This window comes from Trachurus japonicus, chromosome 15 (genome assembly GCF_045865225.1).
Source record: "Trachurus japonicus isolate A0001 chromosome 15, Traja_1.0".
In the NCBI taxonomy this organism is placed as follows: Eukaryota; Metazoa; Chordata; class Actinopteri; order Carangiformes; family Carangidae; genus Trachurus; species Trachurus japonicus.
In genome coordinates this window covers 137,064-154,840 of record NC_140921.1, presented here as the reverse complement: position 1 = coordinate 154,840, position 17,777 = coordinate 137,064, and the positions used below count along the sequence as shown (strand labels likewise).

Here is a 17,777-nt window from a genome sequence, read left to right as displayed (position 1 = left end):
TCGAGATTACATGTAAAGTCAATGCAAACACGCGATTAAACGCGGCATCGCGCCGGGCGATGCGATGGACACGATAGCGCGGCGCGATGGACGGGTTGGCCGCGGAAAATCTCTTCCATCGCGCCGCCAAGTTGAAATAATTGAACTTTTGCGGTGAATTCGCGTGAAGCCGCGCCGCGACAGCCTATCAGCTTTGAGATGGTCACCGACGTGCTGACGTACGGACGTACTGGTGTTCCCTTTAGTTTAGTCAGAGCGAGTCTATTGACAATATTAGAAGTAACTGGTTTAGTTTAGTTTATGATTCAGATCCCCGTTAGCCGCAGCAAAGCCACAGCTCTTCACTGTCTAGCGCGACGCGATTTCATTTGACGCGCGATTAAATGGCGTTCATGGCGTTTGGTGGGAACACGGCGTACGGATACAGACTGATCACTTGCACTGCTATAAATGACTAGAAGGTTTATAATACTGCATCACTAACCCTGTCCCCCCCCTCAGGACCGGTCCTCCACCCTCTGGTTGTGTCTGACGGGCGCCGGAGCCTCCGCAGCGTCGCCCTGAGTTACGGGACTCTGCCCCGCCCCCCCCCTCGCGGAGCCCCGGCCCCCTCATCCTCCTGCTCCTCCCTCCCCCGGCCCCGAGCTGGACCCCCCCCCGCCCCCCCGGCGGCGCCTCAGGGCCTGTACGCCACCCTGACCCGCCCCCGTCGCCACCGGCAACCGCCTCATCCCGTCCGCTCCCCCCCGCCCCCCCGCCGGGCGCTAGGCGACGCCCCCCCCCCCCAGCCGCTCCGCCTGGACGTCCCCCCCGACGGCGACTGGCGAGGCCACGCCCCCCCCGCCTGGGAGCCCCGCCCCCTCTGCTGCCTGTGCCAGCAGCTGCCGGCCCTGAGGCCACGCCCCTTCTGCCCCGCCTGCACCGCCTACATGGCCCGGCTACGCCCACTCAGCTGATCAGGCCCTGTGATTGGCTGAGAGGTCTGCAGCGTCACTATGACATCACACACACACACACACACTGATGAAGATGAAGATGAAGATGAAGATGAAGCCACCGAACAGGAAACTGGATCTCTATAGGACGAATCTCCTTGTTGTTTCCAACTACTTCCTGGTAGAAAACCAGCATGAGAACAATAGTGACGGACGAGAGTTTCTCTATATTTATCTACTTTTTCATGTCACTATATCACCGTTTAGACTAATCTGATGTTTGTAAAGTCTATAAAACCAATGATTGGACAAACATTACTATTTCTGTGTGCACATTTTTGTAATTAGTCATGGTTATCATAGATTAGCTGGGCTAACGGTTAGCTACCTGTTTAACTTTAATAACTCAGTGACTCAATAAATGCTCCATGAACAAATATTTTCTCCAGCGGATATCTGAGTTCCAACATGACTGAGCTAACTGGAGTAGTTTCATGTCGTGTCCCACAACGGGAGGGTTTTAACAGCTGACGTCCTGCTGTTAGCTTAGCTACCACCATTAGCTTAGCTACCGCCGTTAGCTTAGCTGCTGCTGTTAGCTTAGCTACCGTTAGCTTAGCTACCGTTAGCTGTCCCTGTCAGCTGAGCCACTGATGCTTTCTAGACACTGTGATTCCCCCAAACTGAATAAATACAACACATAGCAACACAAAACACACACACAGAAATAGTAATGTTTCTTCAATCATTTCAGATTTGTCTAAACGGTGATAGGGCGTGAAAAATATGATATATAGCTAAACTCTCGTTTGTTACTATTGATCTCATTCACATTACAGCTGGTTTTCTACCTGGAAGTAGAATGTAAACAACAAGGAGATTCGGTCTATGGATCTAGACTGAAGTGGATCAGGACTGAAGTGGATCTGGACTGAAGTGGATCTAGACTGAAGTGGATCAGGACTGAAGTGGATCTAGACTGAAGTGGATCAGGACTGAAGTGGATCTAGACTCTAGTCCAGCAGCTGATTCTGTGGATTGGTCAAACAGGAAGTGAAGGACATGACAGAACAGGAAGTAGAAATGAACTCTATTTATTTTTGTAGCCTGAACTAACTGTTGCCATAGTTACCTGCTCTAGTTTTGTAACGTTAGTCGCCTTGTGTGGAAGGACCCGCCCCCTTTTGGGGGCGGAGCCAAGTCCACAGCCTGTAGAGGATTTAGATCAAAACGTCAAGCTTTTATTTTTAAAGAGTTGCAGCTAATATTTAGCATGATCTTTTCAGACAAGTGTGAACCTGAGGAACCGGCCGGACCGGATCAGACCGGGTCAGACCAGTTTAGACCGGATCAGACCAGTTTAGACCGGGTCAGACCAGTTTAGACCGGGTCGGACCAGTTTAGACCGGATCAGACCGGATCAGACCGGATCAGACCGGGTGGTTGAGATGAAGGACTTGAATCCTGATGCTGTTGTCGATAGGTCTCTGACCAAAGCGGTCAAACAAACGAACCCACGTCTGATCTGAAGTCTGCTGGTAGAAGACCATTGATTGATTGATTGTCTGATTGATTGAGTGATTGATGAGTTGATTGGTTGATTGGTTGATTGGTTGATTGATTGATTGATTGATTGATTGATTGATTGGTTGATTGGTTGATTGGTTGATTGAGTGATTGTCAGACTTGATTTGAGCTCCACAAAGTGTCAAAGACTGAGAGAAATTATTTTTTCATCTTTTCTTTCTTTTGCTGTTTTCAGATCTGATTCTTTTGGTTTTTTGTGTATTTGATTCTTATTTTTCTACCGAGTTCAGACGAAGAAAAGATTTAACAGAAGATTTAAGAGACGTTTAAAGACTCAGACGTTCAGTTTGATAGTTTAGCCGATGTTTCAGTAGAACTCCTCTGGTTTGATGTTCGGCCTCTTTAACCTTTGAACCCACTGATGATTCGTTAATGAATTTAAATCTAATCTAAACAAGTTAGTTTAATGATTTCTCAGCTGACACTTCACAGCAGGTCAGTCAGACCTACTGTCAGACCTGCTGTGACTTGTTCTTCTCTGATGTATCTCTGACCTTTGACCTTTTCTTGCTGTGCCGACAGATTCTGTATTTTTGCAATAAAGTTCATCAGTGAGACGAAGCAGAAACGACTCGTCCTCCTTCTTGTTGTCCAGAGATAGAAACACGTAGCTAGATGCTGCAGACTCGTCCTTCTTGTTGTCCAGAGATAGAAACACGTAGCTAGATGCTGCAGACTCGTCCTTCTTGTTGTCCAGAGATAGAAACACGTAGCTAGATGCTGCAGACTCGTCCTCCTTCTTGTTGTCCAGAGATAGAAACACGTAGCTAGATGCTGCAGACTCGTCCTTCTTCTTGTTGTCCAGAGATAGAAACACGTAGCTAGATGCTGCAGACTCGTCCTTCTTCTTGTTGTCCAGAGATAGAAACACGTAGCTAGATGCTGCAGACTCGTCCTCCTTCTTGTTGTCCAGAGATAGAAACACGTAGCTAGATGCTGCAGACTCGTCCTTCTTCTTGTTGTCCAGAGATAGAAACACGTAGCTAGATGCTGCAGACTCGTCCTTCTTCTTGTTGTCCAGAGATAGAAACACGTAGCTAGATGCTGCAGACTCGTCCTCCTTCTTGTTGTCCAGAGATAGAAACACGTAGCTAGATGCTGCAGACTCGTCCTTCTTCTTGTTGTCCAGAGATAGAAACACGTAGCTAGATGCTGCAGACTCGTCCTTCTTCTTGTTGTCCAGAGATAGAAACACGTAGCTAGATGCTGCAGACTCGTCCTTCTTGTTGTCCAGAGATAGAAACACGTAGCTAGATGCTGCAGAGATAGAAACATGTAGCTAGATGCTGCAGACTCGTCCTTCTTGTTGTCCAGAGATAGAAACACGTAGCTAGATGCTGCAGACTCGTCCTCCTTCTTGTTGTCCAGAGATAGAAACACGTAGCTAGATGCTGCAGACTCGTCCTTCTTCTTGTTGTCCAGAGATAGAAACACGTAGCTAGATGCTGCAGACTCGTCCTTCTTGTTGTTGTCCAGAGATAGAAACACGTAGCTAGATGCTGCAGACTCGTCCTTCTTCTTGTTGTCCAGAGATAGAAACACGTAGCTAGATGCTGCAGACTCGTCCTCCTTCTTGTTGTCCAGAGATAGAAACACGTAGCTAGATGCTGCAGACTCGTCCTTCTTGTTGTCCAGAGATAGAAACACGTAGCTAGATGCTGCAGACTCGTCCTTCTTCTTGTTGTCCAGAGATAGAAACACGTAGCTAGATGCTGCAGACTCGTCCTTCTTGTTGTCCAGAGATAGAAACACGTAGCTAGATGCTGCAGACTCGTCCTCCTTCTTGTTGTCCAGAGATAGAAACACGTAGCTAGATGCTGCAGACTCGTCCTTCTTCTTGTTGTCCAGAGATAGAAACACGTAGCTAGATGCTGCAGAGATAGAAACATGTAGCTAGATGCTGCAGACTCGTCCTTCTTCTTGTTGTCCAGAGATAGAAACACGTAGCTAGATGCTGCAGAGATAGAAACACGTAGCTAGATGCTGCAGACTCGTCCTCCTTCTTGTTGTCCAGAGATAGAAACACGTAGCTAGATGCTGCAGACTCGTCCTTCTTCTTGTTGTCCAGAGATAGAAACACGTAGCTAGATGCTGCAGACTCGTCCTTCTTCTTGTTGTCCAGAGATAGAAACACGTAGCTAGATGCTGCAGCATGATGCATGTCACGAACGGCAGTACGAGGTAAAACTAAACACAACAAAACACAGACTTCCTCCTTCTCAAGATGGCGGCGGCGGCGACGGCCCGTTCCAATGGGCAGCAGCTACGTGTTTATGCTGCTCCACAGACAGACTGAGGAAGTCCTTCGTACCCAGGGCAACAGCAGGGGGGGGGGGGAGGATGGTGGGACGGGCACAACATCTGCACTAACTGACATTTTATGAATTGTATTTCTTTTATATGAGAGTGTGTGTGTGTGTATATATATGTGTACATATATACCGTAGATGACCATTTATTAGCCCGGGTGTTTAATATGCTAAATCGACTTGGAGCCCGGGCGTTTATAAGAACCAGGCGCGTATTTACAACAGGCTACAATTTATTTTTGCAATGAGCAGCACCAGACCATCATCCAAAGAACGAAGAGGTCACCATAGCAACACTGGAACAAAACTACTTTTTTCCCCGACGCATCTTTATTGACATCAGACAATAAATACAAAGACAGTTTGTCTGTGTAACCGCGACACAGGGAGCTGATCAGATCAGCCAATCAGAGCAGTGTTATGAACATGTACATTAGCGCATTTATCTATTTGTCTTTGTCGTCCAGCGCAACCTGTCCCGCTAGCGCACCTGTGTTTGTGTGTCTGTGTGTGTGCGCCTGCATGCGAGAGAGAGAGCGAGAGGAGGGGCTGAGGGGCTATTACGCCAAATGAGCTCAGACCCCGGCGGCTATTAGAGCACAGGCGTGTATTTGCACGCGGGCGACTATTTGGTCATCTACGGTATATGCATATATATAGATGATAGTTTGTATATTATGTATATAGGTATATTTTATACATTATTTTATTCTTTTATATTACTGCTACATCTGTCTACATTAGCTAAGTACTTTCTTTCAGAATGTTTGGAGCAGCTGAAGCATTCCTTCGGGATTAATAAAGTATCTATCTATCTATCTATATCTATCTATCTATCTATCTATCTATCTATCTATCTATCTATCTATCTATCTATCTATCTATCTATCTATCTATCTATCTATCTATCTATCTATCTATCTATCTATCTATATCTATGTCTGTATCTATATCAGGTTATTTAACAGCTCATCAGACTCTGGTCTCTGTTCTACGAAGCAGGATTTGAGTTTATCCAGGTCACTTACTCTGGGTTTTCTGTTTTACTACGACGATGCTTCACCTCTTACTGGGATACATCATCTCCATGGTAACTGATGCTGAACGACTCACCTGGTCTGGACCTCCTGGTAGAAAAACTCCGCACAACACGGTTTAGTTTAGTTTAGTTTACTTTAGTTATTTAGCACAAGTCAGTGCAAGGAGGGAACGAAGCCCAAGGGGTTCGATCAGCTGACAGAGGTTTGTCAGTCCCTCTGATAAAAACTTAAAATAACATTTATCTTATAATACACACACACACATATATATACAGTATATACACAGTATATCGGCCTATATTGAGAGAGATGGATAGATATAAAACTCATCTCTCTAAGAACTAAAACTCCCACTCAGAGGACCGAATCCACCTAACTCTCTGCATCTCACACCACAACATTACATGTGAGAACAGGCCAGATTAAAGGAGTAGGCTACACAAATGTGATTCCTGTTAGAGCCATCCCATAATGATGGAGCAGTGACTTTATTTAATTTTAATCTTGTGAATTTAAACATTGTCACAGTCAGTAGCTCTTCTTGCTCGTTGTGTTTCTTTCAGTTCTTCATGTTGCAGCAGAATCATCGACTCGTTAGTGAAACACTCGGCTCTGCTGCTGCAGCTGATGATGTCAGACCTGTCCATGTCTGTGATTGGTCAGATGATGCAAACTCCACCCGTTTCATGTGAACGCACTCTGGGAAACCCTTGGTCGACTCACTGAGCTGATAACCACCGTTGTGTGACCGCTTAGCGCGAAGTGAAGCTGGAAGATACTCTGGTCTGTTGAAGCTGCTTCGTAGTTCAATTAGAGAGTTATGAGTTATTTCTTTGTTTTCAAAATGGAATCACATTAAAGGAATACATTTCCCAGAGATGCAGAACGTGACATTTAAATGAACCAGCTCTAGGAATCTGAAGCTGGGAGTTAAAGGACACATGGAGCAGAGTTCCTCTTTAAAACAAAACCAAAACAGGAAGTGAAGAGACGATGATGTGAGGTCACAGACTCTGACAAAGATGACAACGTTTTTATTGAGTGAAGATTAAAGTTCAACAGTTGGTATAAATATAGAATAAATCTGTTTTTACATCAGTGACTGAAATATAAAAATCTGACTCGTGTCTCCGTCCGACAGCTGATCTGGAGTCAGCCTTCATCTCATTTAGTTTGGCAGATAACTGTAATAATCGTTCACTTCTGGAAACAAGCACCAAAATTGGCACACATACTCCTTAGGGATTGCTCTTTTGATAAAACCCGTTAGCCACCTAAAAATTAAAGATGGCGGCCAGTGAGTAAGCCCATGGGTCCAAATTTGGATTCTGCATAGTGACAAATGTATTATTTGATACCAAGATCATTAAAAAAGGAGAAGTCTTTGCGATTGTATTCCGAAATGCAATATTACTGTGTATTCAATGGCGGCCATCTTGAAAAATGGCGGCCATCTTAAATTTTTAGGTGGCTAACGGGTTTTATCAAAAGAGCAATGTGTGCCAGTTTTGGTGCTTGTTTCCAGAAGTGAACGATTCTCCTGTAATTTTGCAGTTATCTGCCCCACTAATTGGTGCTTTCCTGAATCCTGTGTTGTGGGCGGAGCCTCAGTCCGCTGTGACTCCGCCCCCCTGCAGTCTCTGATCAGCTGATTGGTCCACAGCCCTCCTATCAGGTGGTCTGGTGGAGCAGCAGCCCGGTGAACACGTTGTCCTCTGACTCCGCCCACCTGGCCCCCCCGCGCCGCTCCAGCCTCACGCGCTCCCCCGCCTGCAGCCGCAGCACGGCCACGCCCGTCACCGGCCCCGACTCGCTCACTTCCTGTCGGAGCAGAGACGCCCGCGCCTGCTGGCCCCGCCCCCTCCTCAGCACCAGGTGGGCGGGGCCAGGCCGCAGGTCCAGCGTGACGACCAACAGGTAGACTCCGCCCACCGGAGCGGTGAAGACGCCGCCGCCGCCGCCGCCGGAGAGAGACGGACCCGCAAACAGCAGCGAGGCCTCTGATTGGTCGGACAGGACGGGGGGAGCACCTGAGGAGGGAGGGGGGGTTGGAAAGGATCAATGTAGAGATTAAAGGGATACGCCAAAAAAAAAAGTTTTTCCGTGTCTTGCCTCACTCCCGAGTCCATGATCATTCTATGAAAATGGTAGCTTTTTGAACAGCAATTTCATGTTTCATTTGTATTATTTTTTTAACAACTTAAACATGGTCACATAACAGTTAACCACTTGCCATTATAAATCAACATAAATTACAGCTTAATGTATTTTAATATTTCTATTATATTATATTTTAAAAAATGCTAATGGTGGTTGGTGTTAATGATCATCACTGGTGTTACCCACTGGTCACTGGTGTTACTAACGAAAACTGGTGTTACTAACTAGAACAGTAACACCAGTGACAGTAACACCAGTGACCAATGGACAGACAAGATGGCCTATTCAAGATGGTGGACATTGCAGGCAAAACCACACTTCTTAACTTGTAAATATATCAGCTTATCATACAATTTTATCAATTATTTTAATAAAATTTCCTTTCCCCTTACTATAAACTCTATAACACCAGTGACGCATCTTAAGTCCTCACATGAAATTACTCGTTAAATCTTAACATTGTCAACATATGAAGAGAAGGTGCTGACTAACCATGTGCTCTTCAAAATGGACACGCCTCCAATTAACTCTTGACCCCAGAAGATGTTTGCAGAGATGAAGTAGTTTTTCAAAATAAAGGGTTTTACAAATAGTAACACCAGTGACATGAAATCAAGGGACAGCTATTTTTTGTAAATTATTTAAATTATTTATTGATATTTTCATTATTTTAAGTATTATACTAAATAGCTATAACACTTTCCTTTGTATTATAATCTTTAAAACAGGAGAAAAACATTTATTTAAATTCAAAATATGTCACTGAACCATGACTCCTTACCCGAGGGACAAGCCAAATTCATGTCACTAACAAGATTTTCAAGATATATTTTAAAATAAATGTGCATTATAACTGTCTTATGCATGGTTTAATAACAAGAAAACACTTTAATTACAAAAAAACATGTATTTTTGTGTCATTGTTGAACACTTTTGAGCGCTTTTCCTGGTGAATAATGTAGGGACAGGAAAGTGACCATTTCTATAGAATGATAGAGCCGTATCGCCGTAATTAGCTTAGCTCAAACACTGGAAGTGTATGGGTAGTGTTAGCCTGCCTCCACCTAAAGTCGCTAATTAGCTTAGCTCAAACGCTGGAAGTGTATGGGTAGTGTTAGCCTGCCTCCACCTAAAGTCGCTAATTAGCTTAGCTCAAACGCTGGAAGTGTATGGGTAGTGTTAGCCTGCCTCCACCTAAAGTCGCTAATTAGCTTAGCTCAAACACTGGAAGTGTATGGGTAGTGTTAGCCTGCCTCCACCTAAAGTCGCTAATTAGCTTAGCTCAAACGCTGGAAATGTATGGGTAGTGTTAGCCTGCCTCCACCTAAAGTCGCTAATTAGCTTAGCTTAAACGCTGGAAGTGTATGGGTAGTGTTAGCCTGCCTCCACCTAAAGTCGCTAATTAGCTTAGTTTAAACACTGGAAGTGTATGGGTAGTGTTAGCCTGCCTCCACCTAAAGTCGCTAATTAGCTTAACTCAAACACTGGAAGTGTATGGGTAGTGTTAGCCTGCCCCCACCTAAAGTCGCTAATTAGCTTAGCTCAAACACTGGAAGTGTATGGGTAGTGTTAGCCTGCCTCCTACTCGAGCTGAAATCAGCAGTCAGAAGCTGATTCATTTTAGCTCTAAACTCTGTAAATATTTCACTTTATCAACATTTCAAACATGTTTAGGTGAGAAAGTAGCCGTTTAGATCAGCAGTGTGTCGTTAATTTGTCTAAATACTAGCTGTTTACAATTTTGTTTGGATGAATTCAGTGCTACTCAAGCTAGCTGTTGTGACCAACGCACTTCTGTTACTTTCACAAAATAAAACACCCGTTGCCGTTTACATACAGAAAACATGACGATAGAATTTGTGCTTTTACTTTGAAATAGGAAGCTAACCTACCCTCGATGTAGCTAGCTTGAACCAAAATAAAGCGTCTTTGCTTGAACCCTCCGTTTTGACCGATCTCGTCCCGTTAGCGGCATTTGACCGCTCAAGATGCCTTACCGGAGAGTTTTGTAGCTCTGAGACGAAGATCGGCCGCCGGTTTCCCTTTAGAGTTGCTGAAGAGTTTCTCTGATGACTTTAGGTGGAGGCAGGCTAACACTACCCATACACTTCCAGTGTTTGAGCTAAGCTAATTAGCGACTTTAGGTGGAGGCAGGCTAACACTACCCATACACTTCCAGTGTTTGAGCTAAGCTAATTAGCGACTTTAGGTGGAGGCAGGCTAACACTACCTATACACTTCCAGTGTTTGGGCTAAGCTAATTAGCGACTTTAGGTGGAGGCAGGCTAACACTACCTATACACTTCCAGTGTTTGGGCTAAGCTAATTAGCGACTTTAGGTGGAGGCAGGCTAACACTACCTATACACTTCCAGTGTTTGAGCTAAGCTAATTAGCAACTTTAGGTGGAGGCAGGCTAACACTACCCATACACTTCCAGTGTTTGAGCTAAGCTAATTAGCGACTTTAGGTGGAGGCAGGCTAACACTACCTATACACTTCCAGCATTTGAGCTAAGCTAATTAGCGGTGCGCCAGTTCTGCCCGCATCTCCCTTGTTACTGCACGCACAGTGGAAAGGATGGTGTCTATCTGCTGGTCATGGACTCGGGAGTGAGGCAAGACACGGGGGAAAAAAAAGTTGGCCTATCCCTTTAAAATATGCAAATTGACATGAAAAAACAAAAACCTCTCAACTAAAGGTTGAGTGCCACACTGCAACAAGGACTATGTACGTGAATTCTCGTCCCAATTCTGATCGTTTCAATACCAACAGTGTGTGAACAAACAGGTGAACAACTCACCTGGCGACTCCCTCCTGTTCCTATGGTTACCGCCTCCTGCCCCCCCCCTCCTCCTCTCCCTCTTGCCCCCCTCCCGCTGCAGCAGGTGCCACAGCTGCTCCAGGTCCAGAGCGGCGTCCGACGCCATCAGCACGTCGGCGTTGCTGAACACGTTCTTGAAGACCCTCAGGTGTTCCTCCAGCCCCCGCTTCAGCCACCGCACCTCGGCCTGCAGCTGGTCTGGCCCCGCCCCCTTTAGCTGCTGGTCCGGCCCCGCCCCCTGGTCTGGCCCCGCCCCCTTTAGCTGCTGGTCCGGCCCCGCCCCCTGCGGCCCCGCCCCCTTTAGCTGCTGGTTCTTCTCCTCCAGCTGCTGCAGCCGCTGCTCCAGCTGCTCCACCTGCTGCTCCAGCTTCCACAGGTCGCTGCCGTCTTCTCCCAGAAGCTGCTGCCGCTCCCGGACCGCCGTGGCCCCGCCCCCATGGCCCCCGTGGCCCCGCCCCCCCCCGCCGTGGCCCACAGGAGGCCAGCCGTCAGGGGGGAGGTGGGGGGACGAGGGCTGGTCAGCAGATGGCACCTCGTCTCTGTCTCCTAGTGTGACGGAGTTAAAAGATAATTTGATTCCACTTGCCATAAAAACTCACCACACAACAACACAAAAACTTGTTTTTCCTATGGTAATTAAATGCAGCACCCCTGTGGATTAGGGTGGTGGACCCCGGGGGGTCGCAGCAGTCGGACTTTGCTGTTTCCCTGGTAGCTGCACAAGCTACGAGCTCCGCTATTGTTTCATATTAATTACTTCTCCTCTTCCCGGTTCATCAAATTTGGACGGACTGGGAGGAGCTTCGAGAAGCTTCCGCTACAAACAAGCTTGAAATATAGATTTATTTAAATTTTTTCTGAACAATTTCTCATGTCGGGGCTTCAATACAAGAGGGACATTACATACGAGCAGCATGGAGGTATCTGGATGTTTTTTGGTGTGTCTTTTTGTTACGAAGACAGTTGGTATCCATTTGCAACCGTCATATGGACATGCACTGCTACGCCGAGACCCCCTGTAACTCAGAGAAGCCACGGAGGACTCTGAAACTTCTCCCAGCCCTTAGTCCACATGAGGGGGAGGAGAAATGTCAATTTTGGGTGAACTATCCCTTTAAACTGCATGAAAAACAGAAAATCCATTGATTTTCCTAATGACTAACTTATTAATATGATATATATCGGGAGTCATTCTACAGGATTGGGATGGGATGGGATTTTTCCTGTGGGAGTGGGATGGGACGGTGTGATGCTGTAGTGGGCGCCTCACCTGGCTGGTTGCCGGGCTGGTTGCCGGGCTGGTTGCTGGGCAGCGCGGCCATGCTGCGGTGGTGACCTCTGACCTGCTCCTGCAGCAGCCTCAGCTGCTCCCGGAGGACTGGGATGGAGTTGGCCTCCTGGTCCTGGATGGGCCAGTACACGAACTCCAGCACCTCCTCGCCCAGCAGCAGCTCCAGCACGTCGCTGTGCCGCTCCACGTCCTTCAGCAGCGACGTGAACGAGGCCGGCAGGTGCTTCACGTCGTCCCTCAGCTTCCTGTCCGCCTCGCGCTGCGCCGCCACCGAGCCGCCCAGCTGCGCCACGCTGCGGTCCAGAGTCCTGGTCCTGGTCTGCTCCGACTCCACAGCCTCTTCCACCTGCAGGAGTCGACTGGTGATGTCACACTGACCTCTGACCTGTGACATCACATCCTGTGTGTACGTGTACGTGCGTGTGTGTTAAGGCCCATTTATGCTCAACGTTAAAGGGACAACCAGGAGTTTTGGAAAAGCGAAGTGTTTTCTCACTACATTTATGAGCCTCCGCACCGTGAAATTCTTTGACCGGCGCAAGACAGACTCATGTTTTCATTCATCAAGAATTAAAGTCAGAGGTTGGAAGACGATCACATACCGTCGTAGTTCCCACCATAAACGGAGATTCATACGGCGGCGTTATTCTCATGACTCGCCACGAAACCGAAAGTAAAGAAACGCTGGTCGCAGGGTTCAAAAGTAGCGGTGACTGTTATTAGGTTAAAACTCTGAGGGGTTTAACTCTACCGTTTGACTGTTATTAGGTTAAAACTCTGAGGGGTTTAACTCTACCGTTTGACCGTTATTAGGTTAAAACTCTGAGGGGTTTAACTCTACCGTTTGACCGTTATTAGGTTCAAACTCTGAGGGGTTTAACTCTACCGTTTGACCGTTATTAGGTTAAAACTCTGAGGGGTTTAACTCTACCGTTTGACCGTTATTAGGTTAAAACTCTGAGGGGTTTAACTCTACCGTTTTACTGTTATTAGGTTAAAACTCTGAGGGGTTTAACTCTACCGTTTGACCGTTATTAGGTTAAAACTCTGAGGGGTTTAACTCTACCGTTTGACCGTTATTAGGTTAAAACTCTGTGGGGTTTAACTCTACCGTTTGACCGTTATTAGGTTCAAACTCTGAGGGGTTTAACTCTACCGTTTGACCGTTATTAGGTTAAAACTCTGAGGGGTTTAACTCTACCGTTTGACCGTTATTAGGTTAAAACTCTGAGGGGGTTTAACTCTACCGTTTTACTGTTATTAGGTTAAAACTCTGAGGGGTTTAACTCTACCGTTTGACCGTTATTAGGTTAAAACTCTGAGGGGTTTAACTCTACCGTTTGACCGTTATTAGGTTAAAACTCTGTGGGGTTTAACTCTACCGTTTGACCGTTATTAGGTTAAAACTCTGAGGGGTTTAACTCTACCGTTTGACCGTTATTAGGTTAAAACTCTGTGGGGTTTAACTCTACCGTTTGACCGTTATTAGGTTAAAACTCTGAGGGGTTTAACTCTACCGTTTGACCGTTATTAGGTTAAAACTCTGTGGGGTTTAACTCTACCGTTTGACCGTTATTAGGTTAAAACTCTGAGGGGGTTTAACTCTACCGTTTGACCGTTATTAGGTTAAAACTCTGAGGGGTTTAACTCTACCATTTGACCGTTATTAGGTTAAAACTCTGGCCAATTAGGGCGCTGAAACGTTGAGTGACAGGTCCGAGCAGCTCCGTGGACAGCTGCTTCGAGGCCAGTGGGCGGGTTCTCGGCCGGCCAATCCAACATGGCGCTGTTCAGGCCGCCATGTTGGAGTCACAAAAACGACTCCCCAAAACCAATGGGTGACGTCACGGATGCTACGGCCATGTTTGTTACAGTCTATGCTTTAGTCGCCATGTTTGTTGTCATAAACGTTTGACTCTGCGCTGCCCCCTGGTGGATGTGTTGGTTAACATCCATGCCAACGGAGGGGGCGCTGTTGAGCAATGAGGAGATAGGACGCGTCTTGCTGTAGCTCCTACAGATTTCACGTTAAAATTACATTTAAAACAAAACTTGTGTAACCTCCGACTGTTGGTTACCGTATTTTTCATCCTAAACTCTTCAAGTGCCCACGGCACTGCGAAAAATGCCGACGCGTGCGGGAAAGTCCTGGGATATGCCGAATGAAGATGAAGGCCCGACTGAAGCACCGGTCCAGAGTGAGGGAGAGGACCCGGCGCCGAGCACTCCGAACACAGACATTCAAGCTGTACTGGCCGCCATAGCATCACTGCAAACGGAGCTGTCCCAAGCTAAGTCGGACATTTGCGACAAAATCGACGAGAAGATTGCTGTCGTGAGTACGGCTTTGAGATCCGAAATTGACGCTCTGAGAACAGAAAGTGACGCCGCATTTGTTGTGGTAAACAGCCGATTAGACTCCCAAAGTGAGACGCTGAAAAGTTTGGAAGCTAATGCTAATGCTACTTCTGACACTGTTGTGGACCTCGAAGCTACGGTAAAGCAGCTACACAGCCAAGTTGAGCAACTGTCTGAGAAGTGTTTGGATCTGGAGGGACGGTCTAAGCGTCAGAATTTGAGAATCGCGGGAGTCAAGGAAGGGGAAGAAAGAGGCCAGAAAGCCAGGGATTTCGTGGCCCAGCTGCTTATGGAGGTTTTACAGCTGGATGAAAAACCAGTGATCGACCGAGCCCACCGAGCCCTGAGGCAGCGTCCCGGGGACAACGAGCCACCTCGGCACCTGATTCTGAGGGTGCACTATTGTCACGCGCTGGAGAGCATCCTGCAAAAGGTCATGAGATCCCAAAATCTCACATATCGAGGGCAGCGAATTCAAGTCTTCAGAGACTTTCCACCCACTGTCGTGAAACGCAGAGCCGCCTTCACCCCGGCCAGGAAGTTGCTGCGGGACCAGCCTGGAGTCAAATTTGGGCTCCTATACCCAGCCAAGTTGAGAGTGACACATAATGGTAAAGAGACCACGTTCACAGACCCTGAAGAGGCCCGTCTGTATGCTGAACGCCACTTCGGTCAGGGTGGCACCTGAGGTGCACATCTAAGAATATGGCCCATTCACTTCTGATTGAGACTGGAGGTAAATGACAACTAGACCAGAGGTATTGTTATAAACCACTTATGGACAAATAATAACATAACCACAACCATGGTAACAATACTACCTTGACAGAACGGTCACTGAATTTGAGAGGGAACACAATGATGCCTTGATATTGTAATCAATATTTTTTATTTCTGACTGCTATAGGCTTGGATTTCAGTCCCACTCTCCCTATTATAATGTGAAATATTTTTATTTAAATTCTTCTTATTTAGTTTGCTTATTTATTTGTTTTCAGCCTGCGTGTCTGCTAGAATGCATATTTCATTTGGAAGTTTGAACAATTTAATTTCAGAACAATTACATTATTTCCTTGGACGTTATTGCACTGCAGAGACAGCATGGCTTTAAGTCACTCGGACGAGGGGACATTTTTTTTAACCCTAAGGGTTTACGAATACGTTTTGTGTTTATTTCAATAAGGTCTGTTAGGACGTGGAAGTTTACATATCTTTTCAATGCTATTAATGGGGGATCTTGAATCCCTTTTGTAACTGAATAGGTTTTGTTGGAAATTTAACAACTGTAGAGCTACTAGCTATTGTAGGATTAAGAGTTCAACCACAGTTGGTTGTGAGAGTTTCTTCTCTGTTAGAGAGGTTAGACTACGTATTTCTCATGTTTTTGTTTTTCTGTTTTTCTGTGTCTTGGGTGGGAGGGGGGCGGGAATGGGTGGGAGGGCGGATGGAGTGTCATTTAACTTATAGTTACACATATCCAACAGAGAGTCTAAAGATGGATGCCTGCAATCACCCTACGTAATGCATAATAGTAATAACAGGAGGGATGATATAACATTCTGCTCGTGGAATGTTAATGGCGTTAACGAGCCAGTTAAAAGAGGTAAAGTACTCGCTCACCTCAAATCCCTGCAGGCTGATGTCATTTTCTTACAGGAAACCCACCTGAAGAACGACTCGCATGCTAGGCTCAGGTGTAGGTGGATACAACATATATACCACTCCAACTTTTCAGTTAAGGCTCGTGGTACAGCCATCTTAATTCGTAGAGGGGTGCCCTTTAAACATCTGTCCACAATAGCAGATAAAGATGGGAGATATGTCATGGTGGTGGGGGAATTTTACTCTACACCTGTAACATTATTAAATATATATGGACCAAATAATGACGATCCAGAATTTTTCAAAAGGGTTTTAAATTTGATTCCAGATATTTCCAGTACTAATCTAATAATTGGTGGGGATTTTAATTTAGTTTTGGACACTTATTTGGATAGGTCTTCTTCACAGAGGGTGGAACTTTCCAAGGCCTCTAATCTTCTGAAATCTTATATTGAAAATATGAATGTCTTTGATGTGTGGCGGATTTCTAATGCTTCTGGTAAAGAATATTCCTTTCACTCTAGAGTACACAATAGTTATACCAGGATAGACTTTTTCTTGGTGGATGGTAAACTAATGCCATTTTCCTACAATGCAAAATACCACAATATTATTATTTCCGATCACAGCCCGACATCATTTTCATTACAGCTTGGCGAGAATGCACCTGCCCAGAGAAATTGGAGATTCAATCCTCAACTCATCTCAGATAAAAAGTTCTGTGAATATCTGGAATCAAACATTAAGTTATTTTTTGAAACTAACGACAATGAAAACACATCTCCTACACTGTTATGGGAAACCTTTAAGGCTTACTTGAGAGGGCATATTATTTCCTTTCAATCCTCTCTCAAGAAACGTAATAAGGCAAAACAATTAGAACTTGAGGAGGAAATCCGCCAACTCGATATGGAGAATGCTCTGCACCCCTCATTAGAAAAACATACTAAAATATCGTCTCTTAAATATAAACTTAACAAGATATTATCAGATAGGATTTGCAGAGCCTTTATTTTTACAAAACAGCGATATTTTGAATTCGGTGATAAGCCGCACAAATTACTGGCGAGACAATTACGAAAACTTGAGAACGACAGGACTATCCACAAAATTAAATCTGGTTCCGGAAATGTCCTTACATCTCCCAAGGATATTAATGACAGATTTAGACAGTTTTATGAAACACTATACACGTCTGAGGTTAATTCTGTAGGAGAAACAATGCAGACATTTCTAGATAAATGTGATCTCCCGTCACTGAGTCAAGAGGACTGCGATACTTTAGGGGCAGACATTACATGTAAAGAACTATTAGCGACGATTGGTTCAATAAAAAACGGTAAAAGTCCCGGCCCTGATGGACTCGGCAATGAGATTTACAAGAGGTTTGGGGGATTGTTGGTTCCTTATCTGCGTAAAATGTACATCCAGTCGTACGAGGACGGAATATTGCCCCAGACGCTGACCGAAGCCACTATCACCCTCCTTCCCAAAAAAGGGAAAGATTTGGAAGAAGTGGGTTCTTACAGGCCAATCTCCTTATTAAATTCGGATCAAAAAATTCTAGCCAAGACATTGGCTAGAAGACTTAATGTATTTATGTGCAAGCTGATTCACCCAGACCAAACTGGGTTTATCCCACAAAGAAATTCCTTCCATAACTTCAGACGTC

At 45.7% G+C, this 17,777-nt stretch overlaps 3 protein-coding genes across 4 annotated transcripts in view; 2 read left to right on the top strand and 1 right to left on the bottom strand.

Annotated features, from left to right (window-relative positions):
* Positions 1-994, top strand: part of LOC146972891 (ubiquitin carboxyl-terminal hydrolase 54-like) — a 37,309-nt gene extending 36,315 nt beyond the window's left edge. Inside the window, exon 21 of the mRNA XM_085799101.1 lies at positions 502-994. Within this exon, the coding sequence (XP_085655227.1) occupies positions 502-956 (455 nt within the window). The 3' untranslated portion in view covers positions 957-994. The remainder of the gene's footprint in view (positions 1-501) is intronic.
* The window catches only part of yipf3 (Yip1 domain family, member 3), a 302,848-nt gene that overhangs the window by 227,910 nt on the left and 57,161 nt on the right, over positions 1-17,777 (top strand). The window lies entirely within an intron of this gene.
* Positions 7,386-17,777, bottom strand: part of LOC146972890 (multimerin-2-like) — a 47,317-nt gene continuing 36,925 nt past the window's right edge. The window contains exons 8-10 of the mRNA XM_085799099.1: positions 12,125-12,491; positions 10,834-11,400; positions 7,386-7,901 (exon numbers count right to left, since the gene is read on the bottom strand). Coding sequence (XP_085655225.1) covers positions 7,543-7,901; positions 10,834-11,400; positions 12,125-12,491 — 1,293 coding nt within the window. The 3' untranslated portion in view covers positions 7,386-7,542. The remainder of the gene's footprint in view (positions 7,902-10,833; positions 11,401-12,124; positions 12,492-17,777) is intronic.